General features: G+C 36.7%; 3 protein-coding genes across 3 annotated transcripts; all 3 read right to left on the bottom strand.

The window, feature by feature from the left end:
- Positions 1-3,024: 3,024 nt before the first annotated feature.
- On the bottom strand, positions 3,025-6,541 carry LOC137737015 (COP9 signalosome complex subunit 8-like). Its single transcript, XM_068476360.1, has 5 exons — positions 6,391-6,541; positions 6,207-6,286; positions 5,723-5,904; positions 4,074-4,181; positions 3,025-3,407 (listed from the first exon to the last, which is right to left on the bottom strand). The coding sequence occupies exons 1-5, from the start codon at positions 6,472-6,474 to the stop codon at positions 3,268-3,270; spliced, it is 594 nt and encodes a 197-aa protein (XP_068332461.1). The 5' UTR covers positions 6,475-6,541; the 3' UTR covers positions 3,025-3,267.
- A 3,481-nt stretch (positions 6,542-10,022) lies between these two features.
- Positions 10,023-12,955, bottom strand: LOC137713289 (NDR1/HIN1-like protein 26). The gene is made up of 2 exons (XM_068452580.1): positions 12,121-12,955; positions 10,023-10,231 (listed from the first exon to the last, which is right to left on the bottom strand). The coding sequence occupies exons 1-2, from the start codon at positions 12,832-12,834 to the stop codon at positions 10,145-10,147; spliced, it is 801 nt and encodes a 266-aa protein (XP_068308681.1). The 5' UTR covers positions 12,835-12,955; the 3' UTR covers positions 10,023-10,144.
- A 5,488-nt stretch (positions 12,956-18,443) lies between these two features.
- Positions 18,444-25,244, bottom strand: LOC137739336 (uncharacterized). Its single transcript, XM_068478896.1, has 10 exons — positions 25,083-25,244; positions 24,874-24,981; positions 24,643-24,708; positions 24,193-24,354; positions 23,992-24,105; positions 21,652-21,723; positions 20,509-20,592; positions 20,289-20,389; positions 19,803-19,887; positions 18,444-19,112 (listed from the first exon to the last, which is right to left on the bottom strand). Exons 1-10 carry the CDS (start codon positions 25,158-25,160, stop codon positions 18,726-18,728), a joined length of 1,257 nt encoding a protein of 418 aa, XP_068334997.1. The 5' UTR covers positions 25,161-25,244; the 3' UTR covers positions 18,444-18,725.
- Positions 25,245-26,289: the final 1,045 nt, after the last annotated feature.

Below are 26,289 nucleotides of genomic sequence, written 5' to 3'. Positions count from 1 at the left end.
ACAAGAAAATGGAGTACGATAATCTGGTGGCCAATGTTGGCTACTGAATTTTACCCGAAGTCTTGAAACCCATTTCCGAAAGCTGAAATTTTAAATGAAAACTAAAAAGTAAAAATTCAAGGCTAAGATTTGAAAACTAAAGAAAATAGTCTTCATTTTTCATTTTTTTGAAAACTGAATATAGTTATCAAATAATATTTTAGTTTTTAGTTTTCAAAAAACTAACAAAAAAGTTGGTTATCAAATCCTCATAATATGACAATGATATGAGATGTTAACCTATTACCTGAAACAATTAACGAACTTTCAGGCATTGTAAATTAAATTAGCCTTTATTTAACCAAGTAGTGAACAAATGACAAAGAAATAAAGAGGGGAATTAATTAAGGAAAACTAATGAAAGATACTTGAAAACTTTGAGTTTTAATGATAAAGATAAAATGAAGGATAAAGTAAATAGTATCAGGATTGACTTTTTAGTGTTAAAATGTGGTTTTTCGTTAAAATGAACAGTAACGGGAAATTTTCGTTAAGGTACCGTTTGGTACGTGGGACGGGACGGAACAGAGTGGGACAAGGTGTTCCGTCCCACGTTTGGTGCGCCTAAAACGGGTGGAATGAGTTGTTCCACGGGACGAGTTTTGGGTGAATTTTCGTTCCACCTCACCTCCCTGGAACGACTCCTTCCACATCTGTGGAACGCAAAATTATAACCCCTTCGTCTCTTTCTTCTTCCTCCTTGTTTCCATCCGAAGGCATCTTTGCTCCCGCTCCGTTCCATTCCGTCCTAATTAATTAACCACAACGAGGTGATCCAATGACTGTTGACGAATTTCAAGCCCGTATTTCATATGACACGTCTTGGGTTCGATTCCTAGCGCTGGTGAATCGCATGATGGTGGTCGAGAGATGTTGAAATGCCTCTATGAGTTTTCTCAACTCTCAGAATGGTGGACTGTTGTAACAAAGCCATCAGCTGGTTCTTTTTTAAGGAAAAATTAATTAACTAGTTAATAGTGAGATGAGGAAAGATCAAATTAACCCAAACAATACACTACATACATGCAAACATAGGCCCAAGCAAGGAGGAGGAGGAGGAGGAGGAGGAGAGCATATAGGCCGAAAGAAATGGCCCAGGGTTAAAATGGTAATTTCACAACTCCTTGTGGAAGTAGATGAAGTAATGAACAAGACATTGATTTGTCCCCTCCTAAATCCTAATCCAAGTAAGAAAACAAAACAAATAAAAATAAAAAAAAAATCGAAATAATATTAAAATAAAAAGACCGACTTTCTTTGCGTATATAAATAAAGGAAACGGCAGCTTGGTTTTGTTCAATTCAAATTTTCGTTAGAGTTATTGGCAGCACTCGAAAGAAATGGCGAAATCAAAAACAACACCGGAAGCAGCAGTAGCAGGAGCAGGAAGAAGCAGCTCCAAGAGCAGAAAGAGTAGTCCAATTGGGATGACGATGATGGATCTGATGCTTCCGGATAGTTTCTCCGAGTTGGAAATGAAGGCGATTGAGCTTCTCGTACAGCTCAGCACCACCACCATCAGCGGCGGAGGATCAGCAGCATCCGTGATGTCTAATTACCACCATACCGGCAACGAAGAAATCACTAGTACTGATGCTAAAAGCAAAGCAGCTGCTGTTCGTGATGGTCATCGCGATCAGGTGTCGTTGTCGTCGTCTTCGTCGTCCAAATCCCAGAAAATTTTATTGACTGAGGATGGAGTAAGTTTGGGGTTGGGGCAGGTGAGGAAGAAAAGATTTGGATCCATTTCGGAGCTGTACGAGCTGACGGAGCCTCTTAATAATCTTAACAGGAAGAGGATGAGGATGAGCGGACATGCATCTTCACGTTCAAGTTGAACAACATTATTAATTTATGTCTAATTTAATTTGGAGCTTGCTTGCAACTTTGAGGTGTGAATGGTGGTGGTGGTTCTTGTGGTGGTTTTATAGTACGGGGCTTGTAACTCAGTTGATTAAGTTCGTAAATTATGTTATATAAAAAGTTGATTAAGAACGTTCATACTCTATCGGTAAATTATGTTATACAACAAGTTGATTAGTAACATTTATCTTTGCACCCGACCAAGATCAGTGAATTATGAACATGTTTGTAGCGGAGGGTCTGAGACTCACTTTTTAAGGTTGTGGGGCTTTGGGGATGTTCTCTTGTTAAACAATTGCGAATTACTCTTTATGCGGGTTGGTTTTAATCACTTCTTAAGGCTACTTATGCCAAAACTTTTGGTAGGCCTACCTTGAAGTTATAGGTGTCGGCCAACATGACCTAATCTACGGTTCTATTTGGATATCCGGATTGGAGCGTGTCATATAGCAAGCAGTTCGTAAATCCAGCTGGACTGTACTAAAAGATAAACCCAAAAGGTTGCTATACGGCTGTGTAAGCAACAACAACCGCAGTGGTGATATTTGAGTTGCTCCAAGCCAGAATTAAACACAGAAACGTGGGGTTCTGCCACAAAAAGAAACAGAAAAACTTTGGCGAGGGTTCTCCCGGTTAGAAACTGTTGAGTTATCCCACATCGACAGCATCTCTAAGAAAAGAAGAGTTTAAATATCCTCATCCTACTCCAACTAATATCGAGGCCTTTTGTGATAAAACCCCGCACCTGACAGGTTGTGCAGTGGTAATTACCAACTTGGAGACAATATCAATGTTGTTGGAAGTAAACCTTTAGCCTGTCTCTCTGATAATTTGACAAAAACTAGGGTTCATGGATAAGCTGCAAAGCGGCCTCCGAGTCCAGGGTTCAACCTTGTAACTACCAAGCTAGGTCAAATCTATGTCTAGTCCTACTGAACCTCGACATACTTGACAATGGTAACGCTCACCACTTGACAAAGTCTTCTTCAAAGAGTTCCGAGTCCATTTACGGTAGGACATTACGCGAGCTGGCCATAACAGTCGCCGGATACCCGGCTAACTGATGAACTCACTCTCGATTGCACTGAACAAATATAACGACGAGAATAAAACACAGTAAAATTGGGGGCCGACGAAAAATAACTTAGTATGATGGTACGAACTTGTTTGTGCATAACCTTGGGAACCAACTCCAAATGACTTGTAGCCTTAGCAAAAAATATACCGACAGAGAAGACGTGCGAAAAAGTGGCTTGCACATATATAAAACCTGAAATCCTGAAATTATTTACTCACTAAGTCATGATCTAAGTTGACAGCTGATCGAGAAGACAGTTCACAGCTTCGGAAACTTAGTAAACTTCTTCAATGCTCGAGATGGAATACATATTCTGTCAAGTTCTGCAATTTACTCGCATCCAGTTTCTGCTCTGTAACAATAGGCTGCTTCTTCACGGTAAGCATTCGTGAAGCAGGGTCGACGACCCAACCTTGCTGTAGTACATCTGCATACGACAACCATATCTCAGGAGTTTGTAACATAAATGATGACGGACGGGCCTAAAGTATAAGTACGCAATTAAAGAACCAAGCCATAGCACTTATTTTTAAACTTTTAAGTTGTTATTTACGATACAACGAGTTGTCATCAAGTCCAGTCCTCGAAGACTTGGCAACTCTTTCAAGCAAAACAACTGTTTTCGAAGCAAAAATAAGTAAATGAACGGAAAAATGTAGTTAATAAAGGTTCCTAAATTTCTTCTACAAGACTTTTACATCAAAATTCTCATATACATAAGCAGGACACCTTTTCTTTTCTATTTTAATTTGCCATTTGTACACACCTTTTGTTCAGCGACTCTCAACTGGGTTTTTGATTCTTGATATCCTTTTTATATTTATAAATCTCAACAATTAACGCTCCCACTTGCTTTAAAGCAGCGGAACCTTTTTTTCCAGAGACCCAACTTATTCAGGATTGATAGACTTCGAAAAGGCTCATACCTCCGAAACTGTTAAACGGTTACTTTCCCAGAGAGCATTGAAGAGCAGAGATAAATCTACTACCTTTTCTGATAGGCAAGCATTAAGATTTTATTTTCATTTCTTCGAAAAGGAAACTTAACCCCGACAATTTGGTAACAGATAAGTTTGTGACAACAGAAGCTTACAAGTTGTGGCATCATCCTTGCTCATCCCCAAGAAGACAGCTGTGTCTTGGATGCTTATTGTAGAATAAGCAGACTGCAGAAGCTGAAACATTTTCTTTGTGTACAGATCTGCAGGAAGTTCAGATGACAATTAATGATGACCTTAAGTGCATAAAATGTAACAATTAGTACTCTATAAGCTCCCTCAAACACCAGAAAATAATTAATGAAATGGTCATTTGAGTGTTGATCCCATCCATCAGCAATTACCAGAAAACCATAGAAGTTAGAGCCTGTTTAGTAACCACAAAGAAACCGACTACGTATTTAGTTATGCAAGTCATCGGCATAGACATTTTTCCTATGGATTGAACTGGACATGACATGATATATTGAACTGGGAAATAGTGTTCAGATTGCAAAAGTATTTATAGACATTTCTCCACCGAAGAGAGAGTACATTTTTCACTTCCAATTCCTAGATCATTACAGGAACTCTATGAAGACACAATAAACTTCATTCTGATTGTCAGATGGCTAGCTTAGCTAAAGCATCATCCAAAAGACATAATCAAACACACTAAGGACAGAAGGAAGGTTTTATTCTTCGAAGACAGCACTTTATGCATTAAAAATGTTGCATTTTTGAGAGAACCCTACGCAAGGAAATAGAATAGGCAGCAACAACATCAATTTATAATTCCAGTTATACAAATGGCATGAAAGACTTTGACATGAAATATTGGGTAACAGGTGTGAAATAATGTTAGTGATTTGAAAATGTAGAGAGAAGTTTGTAAATTCCCACTTTTAGAAGACAATCACTAATGCAATGAAGAGGACATCCTCCTACTAGCGCAAGGTTACCACAAAAGAATCTTGATTACAACGGCATCAATATGCATAAACGTTAAAAGTAAGACAACCAATGATACTTGAAGTCAGATTATGAACAAAGCAAAGCAAGACAGGAATACAGGATACCAAAAATTAAGATTGAAGCAGCAAAAGACTTCACAAAACTGGCAGAAATTCGGTAGACTTTTCTATCTCTTGTTAAGTTGCACAATCAAACACTGACTATTGTCCTATTTATGCTCATTATACAAAATTTAGCCTCGTAAATTAGAAATCTGTAATTTAATTAACTTGTATATAAAGTTAAACTGCAATTGCTAATCACTTGTGTAAAGTCCATAGACCTCAATTTGCTAAGTTACCACCTTAGAAAGGGGAATAAGTTAACACCCTCTTGTCCTCCCCATTTCCGTTTGGAAACAAATAGGGCTTGCTATTGAATGAGATCCATCCAATCTTGAATGGGCGATTGGGAATAAATCATTAGGGCTTAATGGCCATCCAATCAAAACTAATGATCTGTATTTGCAATAAGATGCTAGCCATGCATCACCCAGGCCTCTTAAACCCACTTTAGCAGCTATGCCCGAGCTTATTTAGTAATCAATCATCAACGATAATGCGCAAGGTTAAGCGTGGTTTACCAATCATCAATGAGACACTATCTACAACAACCAATTCTTCAGCATTCTTTGACTATTGAACAATATCACTCCTCTTTTGAACGCATATGTATTTTAAATTCTAAACATTATATTATCACGCACGCACAAAACATATAAAATATTGTTTTGCGATCCAGTAAAACTTGCCTGAAAAGGCTGCAACAAGACCTTGAGCTTCCTGACTCCAGTCATATCCCCGAATTGCTTCATACACACCCCCGTAATCCCTCACCCACAACTTTTGACCAATTTTCCAAGCAGCGATAACTTCCGGGTTGCTCTCTTTGACTGCAACAGGCATTGATTTCCAAAGAAACCGCGCACCATTACTGCACATCACCACCCCACAGATTAAATTCTAAATAACAGAAAACCCAGCATTGTAGAACAACAAGCTCAGAAAACCCAGCACTGTTACTCTTGAAACCATCATCAGCAAAAATATGTGGTAGATTGAACTCAAATACAACAAATTACAAAAAAATTAAAAATCTTCAAAAACAATTTAATAGCTTCCACGAATTATCGTTTTTGTTCTACCTAAATTCATAGAGTTATAACTTATAAACATATTTAAAAGGCAGAATAAAATATAAAAAAAACAAATTAAAAAAAAAAAAAAAAAACATACATATCGCCCGCGTATATGAGACCGAGAAGATGAATGGCGTAGGGCCATTCGTCCTGAAAAGCAACGCCCTCCGCTGCGACCTGTGCAATCAGAGAGAGAGAGAGAGAGCGCACTACGAGTGAGAATACAAACCAAAAATATTGCGGAATATAAAAATTTGGATGGTTCGGAAGCCAAATCGAACCTGAAGCATTAGTTGGTCGCAGATATCGGCGATCTTTCCATACGATTTGGAGGCTAAGGCGTCTGAAAGGGGAGAGAAATCCATGGTTGCCTGTACTCGGAAGAAGGACCTCTCTGTATTTTTCGTCACTGTATCTGTATGTATCAATATTAAACCCAGAGGGCCAGGTTGGGCCGGGCTATAACCCAATACAAGTTTTTGGGAAAATGACATGGAGAATAAAGCGGAAATAAGAGAAAAACCAGGGATAGTGTTATGAGTAGGCAAAAGTGAGAGCGAAAACCTTTGTTAGAGGCCAAAGTGGAATGGAGGAATGTATCACACTACTTATTTTCGTAATTGTATCAAATAATGAATGCATGTTAGAAGAGAGGAGGGAGACTGGCATTCACTTTCTACTTTTTTGATCTTGTGTGCTGTAATGGTATCCCAAATGCCAATTTGGACCGTATCAGACAATGAATGCATGTATGACATTGGATGAAATTATTTTTTTTCAACAAGACTTTGGATGATATCCCAATTTGGAGAAGAAAGAATCTACGCCTTTTATTTTTCACTCAAACACAAGTAGATGCGGTGGCCTTTTGTAATACCCTGAATATATTTAGAAAACTAATATGGATATTCATTTTATTGTTTAATTGGAGGAAAATCGAAAATAAATCGATTTATGGTTATGAAATTCGAATGGGGGAAATGTGAAATCTCGCTTCCGGATTTTATTATTATTTATGTCGTATAATTTTTCGTTAAGTGGAAAATTATGAAAATGCCCCTAGTTAGTTAAACGAAATTATGCGAAGATGTATTTTATCCTTATATGCTTCGTTGTAATTCTTGACGTATTTGGATAGAGCTCAATCCTACGAGCACATAGGCGACAACCATCTGTGAAATGGAGTTATAACGAAAGAGATTAAACGAACGAATCAAGGGCAAAATGGTCATTTGACCATAAATCCGGAACGCTTTAGATTTGCTGAGATTTAGTGAAGAGAAGCCACGTGTGTGGCAGTGGAGAGAAAGTCTGGCCAAGGGAGGGAAAAGAAAAGTAGGGGAAAGGAAGGAGGGGAGAAGGGATAACTGGCCAACCCGGTTTCTCCACTCGACCCGGTTCCTTGATCCGATTCTATCTCCTTTATCTTATGTCCGTTCGAGGTGGTTTCGGTGCCTATGGAAAGCTCTCGGCGAGCCCAACATTCCTGTGGTGTTAGATTTCTAAATTTCTAACCCAATTTTACAATTCGAAGCCACAAAGTTCCAGTTTATCCGGTGAGTTTCCCCCTTTGCTGGTGATTCAAACAATGATTACTGTCAATCAGCACCACCAATAGACTCCCCTCAACCCCATGAGTAAGGCCTAAGCATTGGTTGAGGCGTCGGCGTTCGTTTTGGCGTTGAATCAAGAGCACCTATTTCTAGGGTTTCCAATGGATCAAGGTAGTTTTCAGGTATTTCCCGCCCAAATTGGACTTCAGCCCAGGTATGAAAGTTGTTCCTCTTATTGAGCTCTATTTGTCTGTAAAATTTGGTAATTTTTAGAGTTAGAAATTAAATTTCTAGCGGATCGAGGTGATTTCAGACGTCTTCCCGGCTGAATTGGACTTCGGCCCAAGTTGTTTCTCTCATTGATACCTACTTGTCTATAAAATTTGTAATTTTTAGAGTTGGTCGGAAAATGGGGTTTCCGTTCGCCGGAAACTGCCACATGCTGTGGCACGTGGCTAGAAGGTCGATACTATATTTTTAAGCTAATTTAGATATTTTGAATCCATTTTTTATATGCATTTGGTATGATTCAATTGTTAGAACCTATTTTGTGAATGTTAGTCACATGAATGATTTAGAAAATGGATTAAAAATGGATGGTGAACTACGAATAGCTTGATCCCGTTCAAGAGTACGTAGGCAGTCTAATAAGGACGTTAGATGTAGCCACAGATTAAACCAAATAATTTTTAGTTTGGTTAATTAGAATTGTAATTAACCATTATATTTATTTTGACCTACCTTTGTGTTTGGCTTCCAAAAGAAAATTTTGGGTCGTTACACCTTTGTTGAAAAATAGATTAATCACATCTAATCTGAGAGTGCCACGTAATTATGAGCTCAAACGAAATTACCCTTGACAGCGTGAGCCGATCATAATCTCCATTCTAAAGTTAAGCAGACCAACCTGTTGAAGAATGGCAAAAACTCTTCACAACTCTTCCCAGAGAGCAAACAACCTCCAAAAGCAGAGGCTCTACTGAGTCTCAAATGGACAAGGATTGTCTGCCCTCCCACTTCCCGTGCCCTCCTGTTTTGTGTGGTCATGGTTAAGTCACGTCAACATTTTATATTGTTTTTTTTTATAGAGATAATAAGACAAAAATGAATAGTAATATAAAATGTTGACGAGGCTTAACCGTGACCAAATAAACAAAAGGACATGAAAAGTGGGAGAGCAGACAATCCTTGTCCGTCTCAAATAAGGTCAAGTATGCCCGACTCCATGTTTATTAAGTTTAGCTCTTGCATGCCTAAGCCCTGGACTAGGTCAACGACCTCCAAAAGACTTATGGACTCCTTTCCCTATAAATAATCAAGGTCCAGAGAAAACTGGTAATCAAGGTCCAGAGAAAACTGGTAATCATAAATTTAATTTAGAACTCTCTAGTTTCTCTCAAACACTATCTTACTTGGGCATCAAAGGCCCTTCAGCAAACAATATTAAAGGAAAACTCCATTAAATTGAAAGTATTAACCTTTTATTCAAAATGATATTTGAGATTGTTTACCGTCAATTATTTTGATAATTCTAGTAGAAATCCCCGTTAAATTGAAAGTATTTTTGTCCAATCAACTCATCTTACATTGGTGGTTTCTTCAATTTAACAAAAAAATTTCATAGGAAAAGCAAAATAATTTGACAATGGACAATCTTAAAGACCACTTCTATCGATTTTAAATCTCAAAAACCAAAATAGAGAGTTATCACAACAATCATTTTGGCTAAAAAACCTTATTTAAGCTTATAGTTCAATTTAGTAGGCGTGAACATTTTCAAATGTTTGTGTGTTATTTTGATGACGTGTGTAATACGGCTACAATGTGTGAACCCAAAAACTCAAAACACAAAGTAGATATATGTATTTTATATTTATATATATATATATATATATATATATATATATAATGCGAGAGAAATCATATATATATATAATGCGAGAGAAATCTAGGGAACAGGACGTAAATTGCATTACAAAAGGCGCTACTTTTTGCACCTCTACAGCGGTTAGCAGCTTTAATTACCCTCCAAAAACTCCAACTCATGAAAAACCCAACGCCTAAAAATTGGCCAAAATCTTTGATTAGAGAACCCTTTTCCTTCCTCTTTTGCTATTAAACTCTTTACTACTTCTCCATTCACTTGGCTCTTGTGGATGAGAAATTTTCATTGTGCCGGAAGCATAACCCGATATATCAAATGCCATAATACAATTGATTGGAAGCTTAAAAAAAAATCTCAACCAATTGTATTACAACACTTGATACACCAAATCATGTTCTCGATACATTGAAAAATCTCTTGATGTTGAAGAGGTTTTCTTTCTTTCTTTTTTTTTCACCCCTCCTTTTTACTTTTTACCTTCTTTTTTTTTTTTACTTCATTTCTCTCCCAATTTGAAGAGGAAAAATTACAAGTGAAACAAAAAATAACCGACTCGAAAGTTACCGACTAGAAAGTAGTTAAGTGAGCAGGGGAGTGTCACACACTCAATCCATCAAATCCACACTGCTTGTATGAAAGAGACTGCTTCCTTGGACTTATGACAATCGCACAGTCCACCGACACCTGCATTTCCCCACCATCACCTCACACTTTTAGCCTTTAGCTCCAACCAAAATAACAGTAAACACAAAAAGGACAAGAAAAGCAAATTCAAAAAGACAATCATAACAAATAAGTCCCAAGTCCCTCGATGCAATCAATATATTAGATCGCACTGATTTCATCGGACCATGAACGCTCGATCCCATTACATTCACAACTCAATCAACACTTAGATGCGTTAATTTCACCATATGAATACCGCAATCAGTAAACAACGATACTCTGCGACATCATGTGATATAGGACTTTAGACTAAGTCCAAAGTCCCTCAATGCAATCAATATTGTAGATCGCATTGAGTTCATCGGACAATGGATGCTCGATCACATACGTTAACAACTCAATCAACACTTAGATGCGTTAAAAAATTCACCATACGAACACCGTGATCAGTAAACAACAACGATACTTTGCGACATCATGTGATACAGGACTTTAGACTAAATATAAAAAAAAAAAAACGTCGTATGGACTCCCGGGTTGGTCGGAGCATAAGGGCACGTTAAGTTAAGATTTCTTCGTGCCTAAGTAGTACTAGTGATATGTAAAAGCATTTGATTCTCTCTTTGTATACCTAAGACCACGACCAAAAAACAAAAGAGAAGGGAAGAATCTATGAGGAAGGTATCCAACCTGGCATCTAATTTAAAACCCAGAAAAATCAAACTGAATTACCCAAGAGAAATGCTAAATAGACCCTCTTAAAATGAAACTCTTCATAAACTCTCTGTAAATATTTTTTACATAAAAATTGACGTTAAATTGTGAGACGGCAGATAATTTCATAAAAATTCTCGCTGTAGAGGGTCCACTTAGCATTTCTCAATGACCAAATGGCACAAATATAAAATGGGACACCGACCCAAATATCCAGGAACATGCTCACTCAAACCAAAAACCAAATGGCACGCCTAACTCTAAGTTCCAACCACATGGACACATTGGCAACTTTCACTTATTGATACTAACACTAACTAATAGACAATGACATTAAAGATTGAAACACAAAAGTGCATGTGATAATTAGAGATTGATATAAAAGACTAAACAAAAATTGAACTTGAGTGCAAGAAAACAAACACGTGACATGTCAACGACCTTAATTTACATTTTTGCACAACGTATAGTTATAGAAGAGAATCGATCCTAGGTGCAGGAAAACAAAAACGTTAACATGACCAACTAACCTAACTGACGTATATGCGCACAATTTACGGTTAATCAAAAGTGGAAGGCTTGTTCGCATGTAGCCTTCTTACAATATAGAAAGTCGAGCTTTATCGCCATTTCTCTCTAAGCTTACCTTTTCACATATGCTTTTTCTAACAAATCCCGACCACACAATTACTTTACCAATTTACCAATCTAACAAAGAGGAGACGAATTCTGGAAACATCCATATCCGACCAAATTACCAAAACAAGCTCTTTCTTTAAAAAATTGCAAACAAAGTAAAATGTGATTTGGAATTTTGGACCCAACCCAAGAACATCAGAGGCGAAAGTTTAAAATTCAGAGAAATGGAAGGGCATGAATGCAAAAAACGAAAAGAATATCCGCTTCCCAACACGCAAAAAAACCTATTTGGGTCTGTCAATCATAATATCATCAATTTATCAGTGACAAATTAAAAAATTGGATGCCTTTGTAAAATAAAAATTTAATAGGACCGGATTGAAAAAGCAGAGTGAGTGTGACAGACAAAAGAGAGTGGGTTTTTCTGTGAGTTTTGTGATTTTCTTAGTAGCCAAACAAGATTTAAGGGAAGATTGGGAACTGGGTTTTAATCTAGGAAGCAAAATTGCATTCGGGTAACGAGAAAATTTCGAGTTGAGTGAGAAATTACTGACCTGAACGCCTGGGGAATCGAAGTTCAAGACGCGGATCTTGGCGCCAACGTCACCCAGGACCCTGAGCTCGACTCGGTCGTTGAGTGAAGCGTCTCGGACTAAATCGGCGGCGTCGGCTTGGAGCAAATTGACCCGATCGACGGCGATGGTGGCGACGACTTGGCGGACAGTGTGGGCGTCCTGGTAGAAGCCGGGGATGGAGGCCTTGCCCAATGGGATCCCGCGGTACATGACAGTGAACCTGGACTCGCCGTACTTGATCCCGACCTTGTTGGGGTTAGCGGCGGAGAAGAGCATGCGAATGTTGAGGGAGAGGGAGGCGGAGGTAGGGTTTTGGTTGGGGTCGGCGGTTGCGGTGGGATTGGGTGAGTTGATGCCCATGTACTGGACGCCCACTTGCTGGAGATCGAACTGCGGCTTCTTCGGCTTGAGGGCGAGGACGATGACGAGGACGACGGCGAGGACGAGGAGGGCTAGGAAGGAGAAGAGTAAGAAGAGGCAGCAGCAGCAGCCCTTGAAGGAAGCAGAGGAGGAGGATGACGACGTCGTGGGGTAGTAGTGGCGGTGGTTGCTTCTGTTGTGGGGGTTTGAAGAGGAGGAGGGCGACGGCGGTTGTCGTGGCGGTGGGGCACCGGGTCTGTGGTCGCCGTTTGCGGTTGCGTTTCCGTTTGGGATTGGGTTGCGGTTCGGGTTTGGGTTGGCTCTTGATGCCATTCTTCCGGCTGCTTACTCACACTCTCTCAACTCTCTCTCTTCTGTGAGAGTGTGTGTGGCCTCTGTTTCTTCTTTCTTCTACAGTGTTTGTTGCTTGATATTGAAGAGAGAGGAGAGAGAGAGAGAGAGAGCCCCTTTTGGTGACTTTGCTTGAGAGAGAAATCAAGGGGGCGCGTAATTGCTTTGATGGTGGGGATTACTGTTGCAGGACGTACTCTGCTTTTTTGTATTTTGTTTGGGTACTATTTCATGAAAAATACTTAGCCTTTATATAATTTTGTTTTTATAATTTGTAAAACTTCGAGTTTTATATTTAAAATAAATTACATTATAAATTATTTCATAAATATTGAGAGAAAAAAATTAATTAAAACTAAAATTGTTTAGTTATCAAATAGTATATAAACAGATGATTGAGATTTGATATCTTAAAGATACCAATCCTATATAAGTTGTCTTATATTGGAAAAAGAATTGATGAAATCCCCAATTGAATATGATTATGATACTCGACTTGGAGACTAAGAAAGTAAGTTTATGTTTCCTTTATGGATAGAAACCCTAGCTTTTAGCTTATATAAACACCGATTCATATAAGCCCTAAAACATACAACATAATACTTCTCATAGAGTAGTTGTATTCAACTAGGTGTTTATAGAAGATCTTGGTGTTGCCGTGCCCTGCTTCTTTTCGTGTTCGACTTCCATGGGTGCCGATGGAATCAGGTCAGTCACTCATTCGTTTGTATTTTAATTGTATAACCTTATAGGGCTAACGTTATCAACCGTATATGTATTAGCTATAATACAATGACTTTATTTTTAATTTATTTTTGCATAGATGATCTTTACAAAGTGATTCATAATATGAACGGTTCTGATTGTAAGCATAAAATTATGTGACTCGAACACAAAATGTTTGAGTATGAGCTCTTATTCACCCGTAGATAGCCAAGTATTGTTTTTATTTTATTTTACTTTATTTCATTTCCATAAAATCACATTTAATTGAAAAAAAATAGAAGCTTATTTCTTCGCTCAATAGATAATCTTTGCTTCTTTTTAATGAAAGTTGTACACTTGAAGATTATTTATTGTCCATATAAAAGCATTTACTTTATAAATAAAAATTTAGAATAAATTTTTTTTTTTGTAGTTCCTTGCTAACACGACACTTTCAATGTAATATTTGTGGTGAAAAAGTTAATATATTAGGCTAATAATCGAATCTAACATCTTTTACTTACAAGTTAATTAAACCCTTGTATGAGTCCTATTAGCAATTGAAGTTCAAATCAAAACTCCTATTAGTCTTCCGTTAAACAAACTCACCTGACTATCACGTGAAAAGGTTAAATTCGACATTTCAATTCAGAGTATATCTAATGTTTGATTTGGTGATTTATCCCGTGAAAATTTAGTGGACGACCTCTTTTTTCTCCTCCGTCACCTGCCGGTGGTTGCTTCCTTCTGTTCTTGAAATATTGAATATTCAAATGGTGAACGTGTTTGTATTAGGAAATGAAGGTGTCGTTTTGTACTTTAGTAAAAGGAAGGTGTGTTTCTTAAAAATAAAAAATAAAATAAAAAAATTGTTCCAGCAAGGAAATTTACTTTGATATCAAAAAAGGAAAAAATTCAATTACATTTGGATTAAGGAGATACAATTGCCATGGGGTCCACCGCCAAGTGATGGTGGAGAAGAAATGGGAAGTCCACTAAGTTTCTACGTTGTCCATGATCAAATCAAACGTAAGATGTAATTTAAATTGAAATAACGAATTTGACATGTTAACGTGATAATCAAGAGAGTTTGTTTAACGGAAGATCAATAAAAGTTGGATTTGAGCTTCAATTGCTAATAGAACTCGTCACGGAATTTATTTAACAATTTTTCATCATAAGGGTTAAACATTAAAAATGTCTTATCACCACATACACCACTACAAAAAATAAAATTAGCCTGTATTTTGTATTTGTTTGTGTATAAAAATACATGTTGTTCATATTACCTTGCCATGAAAGATTTTTCGATGCCAATAGCATTATACAACTCAGTGTTTATGTTCCTTGTTTAGTGAGTAGCGTGATGAAAAAGATAGATTAGTATGAATCTAAATCTAATTAATATTTTCAAAGGGTGGTACTATCCACAATTTCAATGAATCTAATTCTAATTAATATTAGTAAAAGGTAAAAATAGGTATGTGAATAGCATCACCAATTTTCAAATGAGGGGTCCCTAGCAACAAGGATTTAAATTGCTTATATTAATGGAATTGTGTTTTATTAAGTGATTTGGGTTGTTTCTTACTAAGTGATATAAAGCTTGGCATCATGTTTTGTAAGTTGTTGATGGAACTACGAAGATAACAAATATTTGAGCGTTGCACATGTGTGAATTTTTTACACTGAAATTCTATATGGTTAGAGTTCTGGATCTGCTACTGCTTTTGATAGGAGGTTTCCATTCTTTTGAAAGGTAGCCATAAGCTTCCTCATCAGATGCACCTAAAAAGATCTAAAAAATTTCTTTTTCATGCAGAAATATTCAAGACATTGAAGTGGGATGGATTGTTACATGAATTTGTATGCTTATCCTAAATTACTATTTATTTAAATCATATTTCGTTTATATGATGTGGTTATTGATGATTAGATAATTATTAAATGTTAATTAACGTGTTTAATTTTTATTAGTAACACATCGCATGTTTTGCAAATGTGATCTAAAAATGTAGTAATACTATCTCCCCTCCAAATTCTTGTCCCTTCTCGCCCCCTTCCTATTTAAACGGTTATGATTAAGCCATACCACATCTTGTGTTGACTGCTTTATAGAGAGAGAAAAACAAAGAGAAAAGTGAGAGAAAAGGGAAGGGGAGAAAATCCTTCCCCCTTAAAAATTGGGCTACCTGCATTACTCTAATAATAATGGAGCTCAAAACCTAAAACATGCATCTAGATCGATTGAAATATGGCTCATTTGAATGTGTTTTTAAAATGGCTGAAAGTGCTTTTACAAAAAAATGTTTTTGGGTTTCAAAAGCACTTCAAGTGCTTTATGCAAGAAGCACTTCAAGTGCTTTATGCAAGAAGCACTAGTTATGTGCTTCTTCTGGGAAGCACTTTAAGTGCTTTTCTAGGATTTACTTACATTTTTACTAAGGATTGGTTCCAAAAATATTTTCACCAAAAATATTTTTAATTATTTTAAAAGCGCATCCAAATAAGCTCATAATAACCACGTGTCTTCTCACATGAAAATGATAATAATAATGATGATGATAATCACATATCAAACGAATATAGAAAAAATCCGAACTGGATACAATTTATTAAAACATAACCCTGTCCCCACACACATTGTTTTTCAAAACTGTGGTCATTAAAACCGACATATTCACCTATAAATTAAGGAATGTGATATTTACACATCTTTTTTTACTTCTTACACACTCTTTTAATTTTCGGCTGTCGGATCGAATAAATTGAAGAAGATCAAGGGACAGAAATCAACAAAAGATGTGTAAGAAGTAAAAAAAGATGTGTGAATAGCACACCCCTAAATTAAATCAAGACAAAGTTGGTTTCCGCATAATTGCAATCTAGTCATAAATCCTTTTCTAATTCTCATTGGGTGTTCAAATTTTCGCTTTTGAAAATGATGGAGAAGATCTGCGGGACATCTGAAGACCAAGATGACAAGGCGGATGATATTTTCGTAAAGCTTAACATGTTACAAAATATCGAATCGATGATTTTACCAGAGGAATATATTCACAACATTCCGTATATCCAACTTTTCATATTGGTAACTAACATTCGCGATCACTATTCCTTAGTTTCATTTCTTGTCCAATTTTGCAGGTTATCTGTTAGGGCTTGACTGTAACAACCAGCCAATCTCAGAGCATTTGCGATGAGTTGTATCCTGTAAGACTGGCTCTCGCATTGCTCTTGGACCTCAATGAGGCTAAGGGAGCTCCATCTCGATCCAAATCTGGCTAGACGATCAAATACGAGAACCAGTCTATGGGCTATGGGGTTATGTTCTTATTTGTATGGTAGCAATGTGGTGAACTTTATCCTATATGATAAAGAGTAAGTAGTTTGTAGCTCAATCAGTTAAATCTAAATCTGACTAGACGATCAAATACGAGGAACAGGCTATGGGGTTATGTTCTTAGTTGTATGGTAGCCATGTAGTGAACTTTATCCTATATGATAAAGAGTAAGTAGTTTGTAGCTCAGTCGGTTAAAACCAAATCTGGATAAACGGTCAAATATGAGGACCAGGCTATGGGGTTATGCTCTTATTTGTATGGTAACAATGTAGTGAGCTTTATCCTATATGATAAAGAGTTTATTTGTATGGTAGCACTGTAGTGAACTTTATCCTATATGATAAAGAGTAAGTAGTTTGTAACTCAATCGGTTAAATCCAAATCTGGCTAGATGGTCAAATACGAGGACCATGCTATGGGGTTATGTTCTTATTTGTATGGTAGCAATGTAGTGAACTTTAGCCTATATGATAAAGAGTAAGTAGTTTGTAGCTCAATCGGTTAAATCCAAATCTGGCTAGACGGTCAAATACGAGGACTAGGCTATGGGCTATGGGTTTATGTTCTTATTTGTATGGTAGCATTGTAGTGAATTTTATCCTATACGATAAAGAGTAAGTAGTTTGTAGCTCAATCGATTAAATCCAAATCTGGCTAGATGGTCAAATACGAGGACCAGGCTATGGGTTTATGTTCTTATTTGTATGGTAGCAATGTAGTGAACTTTAACCTATATGATAAAGAGTAAGTAGTTTGTAGCTCAGTCAGTTAAATCCAAATCTGGCTAGACGGTCAAATACAAGGACCAAGCTATGGGCTATGGGGTTATGTTCTTATTTGTATGGTAGCATTGTAGTGAATTTTATCCTATATGATAAAGAGTAAGTAGTTTGTAGCTCAATTAGTTAAATCCAAATCGGGCTAGACAGTCAAGTATGAGGACCAGGCTATGGGCTATGGGGTTATGTTATTACTTGTTTGGTAGCAATGTAGTGAACTTTATCCTATATGAGAAAGAGTAAGTAGTTTGTAGCTCAGTTGGATAAGAGCATTCGCTCATGCATCCAAGATCTTGTGTTTAATTGCATTTCTCTAATTTAGATAAATTTAGAATAGATTACAACAACGACAACAATAACCAAGTCTTATCCAACTAAGTAAGGTCGTTTGTATGAATCCTAAAACGTCACTGTATTCGGTTTTGTGCCTGTGTCTTCCATTAACATCATTACACATCAATGTAGATTATCTTATCAGTCGTAAAAATATCTTACACGTGAAGAATTAATTGAGCTTTGGTTTTAGTTTTAGTCTCTATTGTTTTTTAATCGATAATTGTTTTCGTGTTATAAAAAGAGGTGAAAGAAAGAAAATGCAAGAGAAAAATGTTGCAATATTAAACACCCAAATCCAATAGTCTATATGAGCCGAATTTTAACAAGTTTATCGCTTACAAAAGCTAGCAACAACAGCTGTTACCAGTTTACGGTCTAGCGATAATCCTCTTGGCTTGTAAGTACTTCTCAAGTTTGACTACAGTATGCGATGGAATTGATACCGCATTATTGTAACAGGACCATTTGCGTAAATTACACAAATCAGTTACCTCGTATTGTAAATGTCATTGTAGCAAAAACAGCAATATATAAACTACAGATACGAAGCGAAAAGGAAGAAAAATAAGTTCACTCGAAAAACACAAAACATAAATAGACACCAAGAAAACTGTCCGACCGAAGGCCAAGTAAATCAACTGTAGAAACAAAGTATTCCTAGGAGACTCGGGTTAAAGAACAGGTGTGACGGGTGGCTTTAATCTCACCACTACTCAACTGTATCTGCGTTTGGACTAGTATTACCTGCGTCCGGTTTAGCTATTTCATCACTCCTTCGACTGTTATCATCAACGTCGAGCACATCATCAATCATGTAGTCCTCTGCTACATTAATATCTTCCACATCATCCTCATCTTCGTTGTTGCTTCCATCAGCGATCTTTCTTTTCTTGGGACCATGCTCAAGCCTGTGCGTGTCTAATTCTTTGTCCATTGTTTCCTGTAAGTTCATCACATCGTTGTTCGCTTTCCTTGGTGTCCTTGCATTTTGCCACCTCTCGAACTCCTTTCCAACATTGGCAATATACTGCTCCCCAATTTGCTTCTGATATTCGGTCAGTTCTTCCCTTCGGGCAGCTTTCCACGCTAGAAACTCCTGATACAGTTTTGTACGGGAAGAATCAAACAAATTAGATATATAAATATACGAAGTAATGTTCTCAGGCCAAATATTTGTAATGTTATATCATTGGACCTTCAGGCAAATATGAATGATCCTAACTCATAAACTGGCAAAATGGCCACACAAATTCCATGGCACTAGAAAATTACTCTTCCATTAAAGGTAATCATATTGTGAATACATGATGGCCGACCCTGAAAAGTGGTCCGATGATCTGAATAGTTCATTTTTCATATCCACGTTCAAAAAATTTCATACAGAGAATGTGCAAAATCAGAATTCATTGAATTCCTCGACTGGTTCAAACAGATAGACCAACACAAATTTTCCAATAAATAATGACACAATTACAATGATAATCAAATGGCCGATACTTGCTTAGCACTGATGATTCTAAAGTGTAAACGTAATATATAACTGGTCCTGATGTATCGCAAGAGGGCCACCCCCAAAACTGTAATCTCGTTATCCTTGCTGCTGAATTCTTACACTTAAATGCGGATATTTAAATTTAGTGCCTAATCAAATTTCTGGTTTACTTAATTAGCAGCTTCACAAAGCTTCATTTTTTGTGAGAAGTTAAAAAAAATTGTCTTCGATTGAAACCATAAACCAGTTTCTCCAAATATTCAGAAAGAACCTGACAAGTCACAAGGAACTAACCTTTTCTTTTTGCTGCTCAGCTAGCACAGCATCCTCTTCTAATGGTTTCTTGGGCAGATAATATATTGGAGGCTCTGTTTTAGTCCTGAAATAGAACAAATTCCCAACCAATCAAACATGGGTGAGAAATTAATATAGAAGAAAACACTAATTAATTCTACCTAAAACCCCACAATAATGCAGGAAACATCCAGTCATCAGGTTGCTTCAACACTACTATTTGCATGAATAGAAACTTATCTTTGCCCCATTAAAAGGTGAATATGGACACTTTTTTTGGACCAAAATTAAAAATAACCTGCAAAAGAAAAAGCACCAGAGAATCACTTCTTAGAACCTTCTTTTTTTTTTTTTTTTTTTTTTTTTTTTTTGTGTGTGTGTGTGACAAGAACATGAGAGCTCTCAAGTATAGAAGATGGTAAGCAAAATAATTTGAAAATCAGGGATAACACCGTTTAAGTAAATTGACAGTTAGAAACCTTATACCTTATAAAATTCCCAAGTCTTTTATTATGCTCACTCCACTGAAGAAAAAGAAGTTCCAATTTCTTTTCTTCCGTCTTGGCATTAACACGTGCCCGAAGAGTCTACAAAAAATAAGTGCAGGGATTAGCCAATAAGGATCACTGTGTTCCTCAAACAAAAGTTATTTCCAGGCTACACTAATAGAGGTCAAAGTATTCTTATCAGGAACTTAACAACGAACCAGATCTCTCCTCCGCTTTTCCGCAATTTGTTCACGCTCTTGTTGCCTAAGTCTTTCACTTTCTTCTCGTGCTCTTTGCTCAGCCTATATATAATACGACAAGTGTTACAAGTTTCATCATTAAACTCAAAATTCGTTATAAATGAAAGAGAACAAAAAGTCATGCAAAAAATGCTTGAAATGAGCATTAACGAGCATCTAGGTATGCAAGCACATATGCAAATGGACAACATCTATCCTAAACAGCTAAACTCCATACAAACAATAGAAAGTACAAACATTCCTTTAAATTCACCTGTATTTACAACAGATTGAGATAAAAAAAAAAGACATACAGAAACTTTTTTGTTAAGTTCCAAAGATATCAGAACATCATTGTGCCCTGTACAATTTAATAACAGTCCCGAAACTCCAATAACGAAAAAAAGAAATTACCCTGTGAGATCCAAAAGAACAAGGTAAAAAATGCCTAAGTACCACAATGGTGACCATTGATTTTATTTGTATTCATTATACATCATACAAACAAAGTAGTATTAAGAAAAAGTACAAAACAAAAGAAAATATGGTAACTCTACAAGACTACAACCATTCCATGGACACAAGAGTACAAACAATTTCAGTATTTCGCAATATCAGTTTCATATAGAATTTCCCAAATTTACTAGTACCTTTCATTAACTATATGCATGCAATTTTATATATTTGGTAACTACCCAAAAATCCAGGAGACAAGAATCAAGCTAGATATGGTCTTCATAAATTGATGCTCCAACTGTACACATTTAAACTTTCATAGAGCACAATATTTTTCAAAACAAGAGCAACCCAGAGCAGAAGAACAAAAATGCACATCTTTAGTTCTTTTTCATATTTCCTGCCTAGCTCCTATTGCCGTAGTTAAGTACCTTCCTCTCCAGTAGGAGGAAGGCCTTGTGTAAAGGGAGGATGATTAGCTTGTTAGTGTTTAAGTGAGTGCCAGGTACTGGTGGATGAATAGATCGTCATCCTAAAATTTCCAGCATGCCAACATTCATCTAGAATATTATTTTGCATCATGGATATATACTCAATTTGAAGCATATAAAATCATGGTATACACTCAAATAGATTAATTACCATAGAAATCATTCATATACTCACTCTCTGTAAAGAATTTGATCTCCGCATGAATCCCTCTGTCGCTGAAAGTTGCATGTCTTCTTTCCTGAATTTCTGCAACAGTTTGACAACCAGGGAGAATTAATAAGCATTTTTTTTTTTTTTTGACAAGAAACCATAGAGCTTTTATTAAAACAGCAAAAAGATTTAGAAACAAGTGGATAAGAAGTCCACCATCTAAAAAAACCTAGCTAAAACCTCTCAAGTAGGGCTACTTTATCCCTGAACTCATTCGAAACTCATGCCCATGGTTCATCTACTCCCACTCCCTTCTAATCCTAAAAAAAAAAATTCTATCTATAATGCTCCAACCAAATGTTCCAAAAAACTGCCAACTGCCCCACAAAGCTTTAGCTTTCATATGGAATTACAATACACACACACGCATGCACATATATATATATATATATTATATATAATTGTCATTTGAAAACAGGTTACAGGAAAAAAAAATTAGTCTATGAAAAATGATAGTTTTACACCTCAAGCAGACCACATGGTGGCTCCCTCTGTTCACTATATGGTGCTTAATTCATATTGTAAGTGTAAAGTAATGTCTAAAATGCAAATTTGATGTCCATTATTCCATTGGATGTCCATATGATTCCAATGGATGCCTAAGAAGATCAAGCTGTGGCTTCCCCTGTAGTACTAATAATATATAGGCAGGTCATGGAAAGATGGAAACTTAAGGGCCCTTTTGATACCCATTTCGTTTCTCGTATTTTGTTTTCCCTTTTTGTGTTAGTGATACATGGGGCACACAAAATGAAAACTAAAAACCAAACACTTTTTAAAGTTGTTTTCACTTTTAAGATTTTGTTTTCATTCATTCTTCTTCATTTCTTCGCTACTCTCCCATCACCCTTCGTCATCCCTCCTTTCCCCCATATGCTTTCCTCATATCGCAAGCAGGCCCTAACAAGGCCAACTAGAGACTTCATCTTCAATATTTGGTACATGTGAAGTGTTAAGAAACATCCCTATGCATATTGTGAAGCCTTATAACCCTTCAGCGCTTAAAATAATATTCTCTAGACTACAGAGACATGGAAAAGTCTACACTCCTAAAAATTTGTTCACAAGTTATGTATTCCTATATCAGAGTATGGGTTGAATAAATACTAACAAGTACTGCTGCTAGTAGCTTAACCTGAAATTGGAAACAAACATAAAAATGGTGGCCACTCAAAAGATGAGATTTGGCAAGGTTATCTGTTACTGTAACCTAATTTCAGAAGTGAATAAGTTAAAATAAAATTTTTCTGATAATCTTGATGTTTACAAGCATATTTTTTTTTTACAATGATAAAATGGAAGCCATGTTATAAGCTTGGCACATCAAGGGTATTTCTACAAGGTTATCCGCTTGCACTTTTCTTATTCACATTGGTAGTTGAATCATAAAGCCATTTAGTGGATTGAGAAAAGGATGCATAGCCACGTAGGGCAGGAATCAACTCACTAGAAAGCAAACTCGAGGAGCTTGTGTCCAGTTTGGGTAGCTAGCCTATGCATTATTTTGGTATCTATGGGGTACTCCCATGTGTGGTTGATTGTAAGGACCTGTTAGTGAAGAAAGTGGAGAAGAGAGGAAAGTTGGAAAAACGTTCTTACCTACGAGGGGCATCAATTTGACTCAATCAGTATTAGGCATTGTTACAGCCTACTATTTTCACTTTTTGGAATCCCAAGCAAATAGACTGGAGAATATAGTGTGGGATTATTCGTGGGAATGTGAGACAGGATAAAGGAGCATTTGATTAGATGGGGAGTCACTCTTAGAAGCAAGGTAGATTTTGGAAGGGTGGAGCAGTGGACACAGTTAAAAGAAGTGTAAAACTTTTGGTATCCAAGTCTTATAGCTGACAAATCCACGAGGGCAGTTGTACCCTCCAATTCTAACAGTCGGGAAAAAAATGGGAGACATCCCCACATACACATCATCACATCCATGGGGAATTGAACATGAGACCTACACTTCTTGAGGTGCTAATATCGGCTCATCCTATCACTGGACAAATCACTAACCCTTGGGGTTCCCCTCTATTTGTCATTATGCAATGGGTGCTAGGAATTTTGGAAAGGGGTGGAGTCTCCTCCGCACATTTCTGTTTCCCCCATCTTTACTTGAACCATCATATTGACTCCATTTCCAATGTTCTATGGAGTTAGAATGATGATCATCCTAGACACGAAAATAACTAAATGAAAATGTTCTGATCATTAATCGATATTAAATATTTGTGTTGTAGTTGTAAGTAAATAAATCAGTTCAACTACTGGTTGCTGATGACAACCAATAAACTAATCTGCACATACCTCTAGAGTCCCCAAAAGTTGCCCTAGCATTCTTTTGTTCCTATTAACCAATCTGGGGTCTTGTTCTTTTGGCAATACTCTTGGAACATGATCCGCTGTTGGAATTTCAAAATCCTAACCACAAAACACCAATCACAGTCAATAAAGATTTATGGTTTCAGAGCAACACTCCTCGGAAAGACAAGAAAGACTTAAAGTTACCTTCTTTGCTGCTCCATGATTTCCTTCCCTCCTTGACCAGCTACTTTGTTGGGAATTCGCCAACTTCCTATCACTCTGATCATCCGTACCTTCTACAGCTGAATCATTCGTCTTCACATCCTTGGCCTCTTCAGCAGTTTCAGTGATTTCTCCATCCTCCACCTTTTTCCAAAATCAAGAAATACGATTTTTGAATTATGTTAAGAAGACAAGGGAAACAAGGCCGTCTTCAATATTACCAAAACGTAAGCCCCCCCTACTAATCTGAGGTGAAATTCTATCTATTTCATTCAATCATTACTTTCTCTTCCTCTCTAATTTCTCAGACTTCAAACAGAGGTTAAGATTAAGACCCATTACAATTAGCGCAAGTTAATATAAATCACAACAGCCAGAAGACAAGATTAAAAAAGAATAGTGTTAGTTTATCCGAAACGCAAGGGCACTTACCTTGACAACCGCTGACGAAAGCCGGCGTTTTGCTGGACGTTGATCCTCTGCATCAGCTCTATCTGCCTGAAAATTACAATGCCCAATTAGAACTCTAAATTAAAATTGAAATAATGATTGTAACCTTTAAAGAGACCTAATTTTATTAACACAGACGCAAAAATACCAAAAATTGCAATTAGTTTATTGGAAACAAAAGATGAAACTGAAACAAGCAAGTGCGTAAATTACCGGCCGTGTAAATCCCCGCGGACGAGCACCATTGCCGGCAAAATTGCGAGGACCAGCGACCAAGCCTCCCTTCCGGAGTCCCCTAGGGTCTCGAAGCCGTTCTGTAATCTGAAGATTAAGAAACAAGCACACGGTAATTATATATTTATATATATATATATATAGAGAGAGAGAGAGAGAGAGAGAGAGAGAGAGAGAGAGAAGCAGACCTCGCGCTGTTGGCGTTGGAGTTCATCGATCTCCTTACGGAGCTCCTCCTGAGTTTTCTCAACTGTGGCGGTTCCCATGAGTCGAAGAAGAAGAAGAATTCACCAAAGCCCTCGACGCGAGTCTTGTTTTGCTTTTCCCAAATTCTTTCTCATTCTACTGAGAACATGTCCTGAGAAATTTGTTTAAACTCATAACATCTCTTTACATCCAACTTAACCGTGAATAGTCACTTTTATCGTATTGCATAATTACCATCGATTACAAAATGAAATTAACAATGAAAAATTTATTAATAAACCCATATCTAATAATCAAACACTATCATCATGCAATGTTTATATTATGTTTATTCTGGCTAAAATAAAGAGTTACATGAGAGAAAAAAAAAAAAAAAAAAGAGAGAAAAGTTTTAAATGAGTTATCCATAAAGATCATTGATGTACATTATAACAAGTTTGGAACTATGACTCATCAATTTTTAAATTAAAAACCAAAACTCCAATTAAATTAAGAGTGTGATATCCACACACACTTTTTTAATTTTCGACGTCCGGATCGGATGAATTGAAGAAGATCAACGGACAGAAATTATTAAGGGGTATATGAGAAGTAAAATAAAATATGTGGATAACACACCCCTTAAATTAAATTTTTAAGTCAATACCCCATTTTTCTCATCATAATATGATCATGACAACCAACGCTTACAATAATTTTTTTTTTTTGTATTTTAAAACATAAGAAGAAATAAAGAACATAGAGATGGAGACTACAACAACAACAAAAAAGTTTTTTTCCACTAAGTGGGATCGGCTATATGAATCCTAAAACGACATTGCACTCGTTTCTGTATCACGTCTTCCTAAAAGATGGAGACTATACTATGAAATTTTAATTTCCTTGGCATCGGTCCATGATTTAACAATCAAGGCCTGCAATTGTTCACCTCTTTGTTGTACCTTGATGTTGTGGTATCAACCTTCTTTGCAACATGCTTTGGTACAGCTCTACATGCTTCATTTCAAGTATTATACAGTTCTTGACTTTGGATTTGTATTTTTTAAATGGGTATAAAGATAAATTTACATATGGAATTGAGTTTGTGAGGGTCGTTTAGGTCGTAAATTTAGGTTTAAAGAGATATTGATATATTAGTTAAAAGTAATATGGGTGTAGAAAGTAAGTTGGGTGTAAAAAGAGGTTATA

The sequence above is a fragment of the Pyrus communis genome, chromosome 1 (genome assembly GCF_963583255.1).
Source record: "Pyrus communis chromosome 1, drPyrComm1.1, whole genome shotgun sequence".
In the NCBI taxonomy this organism is placed as follows: Eukaryota; Viridiplantae; Streptophyta; class Magnoliopsida; order Rosales; family Rosaceae; genus Pyrus; species Pyrus communis.
This window is presented reverse-complemented; position numbering and strand designations above follow the sequence as displayed.

Excerpts from the sequence above, each read along its gene's own strand:
- LOC137737015 (XM_068476360.1), bottom strand. The coding sequence starts at position 6,474 with ATGGATTTCTCTCCCCTTTCAGACGCCTTAGCCTCCAAATCGTATGGA. Across the intron at positions 5,905-6,206 it reads CTCATATACGCGGGCGATAT|TAATGGTGCGCGGTTTCTTT; the intron begins GTATGTTTTTTT and ends GGTGATGTGCAG. Across the intron at positions 3,408-4,073 it reads CAAGGATGATGCCACAACTT|ATGTACTACAGCAAGGTTGG; the intron begins GTAAGCTTCTGT and ends TGTCGTATGCAG.
- LOC137713289 (XM_068452580.1), bottom strand. The coding sequence starts at position 12,834 with ATGGCATCAAGAGCCAACCCAAACCCGAACCGCAACCCAATCCCAAAC. Across the intron at positions 10,232-12,120 it reads TCGATTCCCCAGGCGTTCAG|GTGTCGGTGGACTGTGCGAT; the intron begins GTCAGTAATTTC and ends GGGGAAATGCAG.
- LOC137739336 (XM_068478896.1), bottom strand. The coding sequence starts at position 25,160 with ATGGGAACCGCCACAGTTGAGAAAACTCAGGAGGAGCTCCGTAAGGAG. Across the intron at positions 24,709-24,873 it reads CGCGGGGATTTACACGGCCG|GCAGATAGAGCTGATGCAGA; the intron begins GTAATTTACGCA and ends TGTAATTTTCAG. Across the intron at positions 19,888-20,288 it reads AGACTTGGGAATTTTATAAG|GACTAAAACAGAGCCTCCAA; the intron begins GTATAAGGTTTC and ends GTTCTATTTCAG.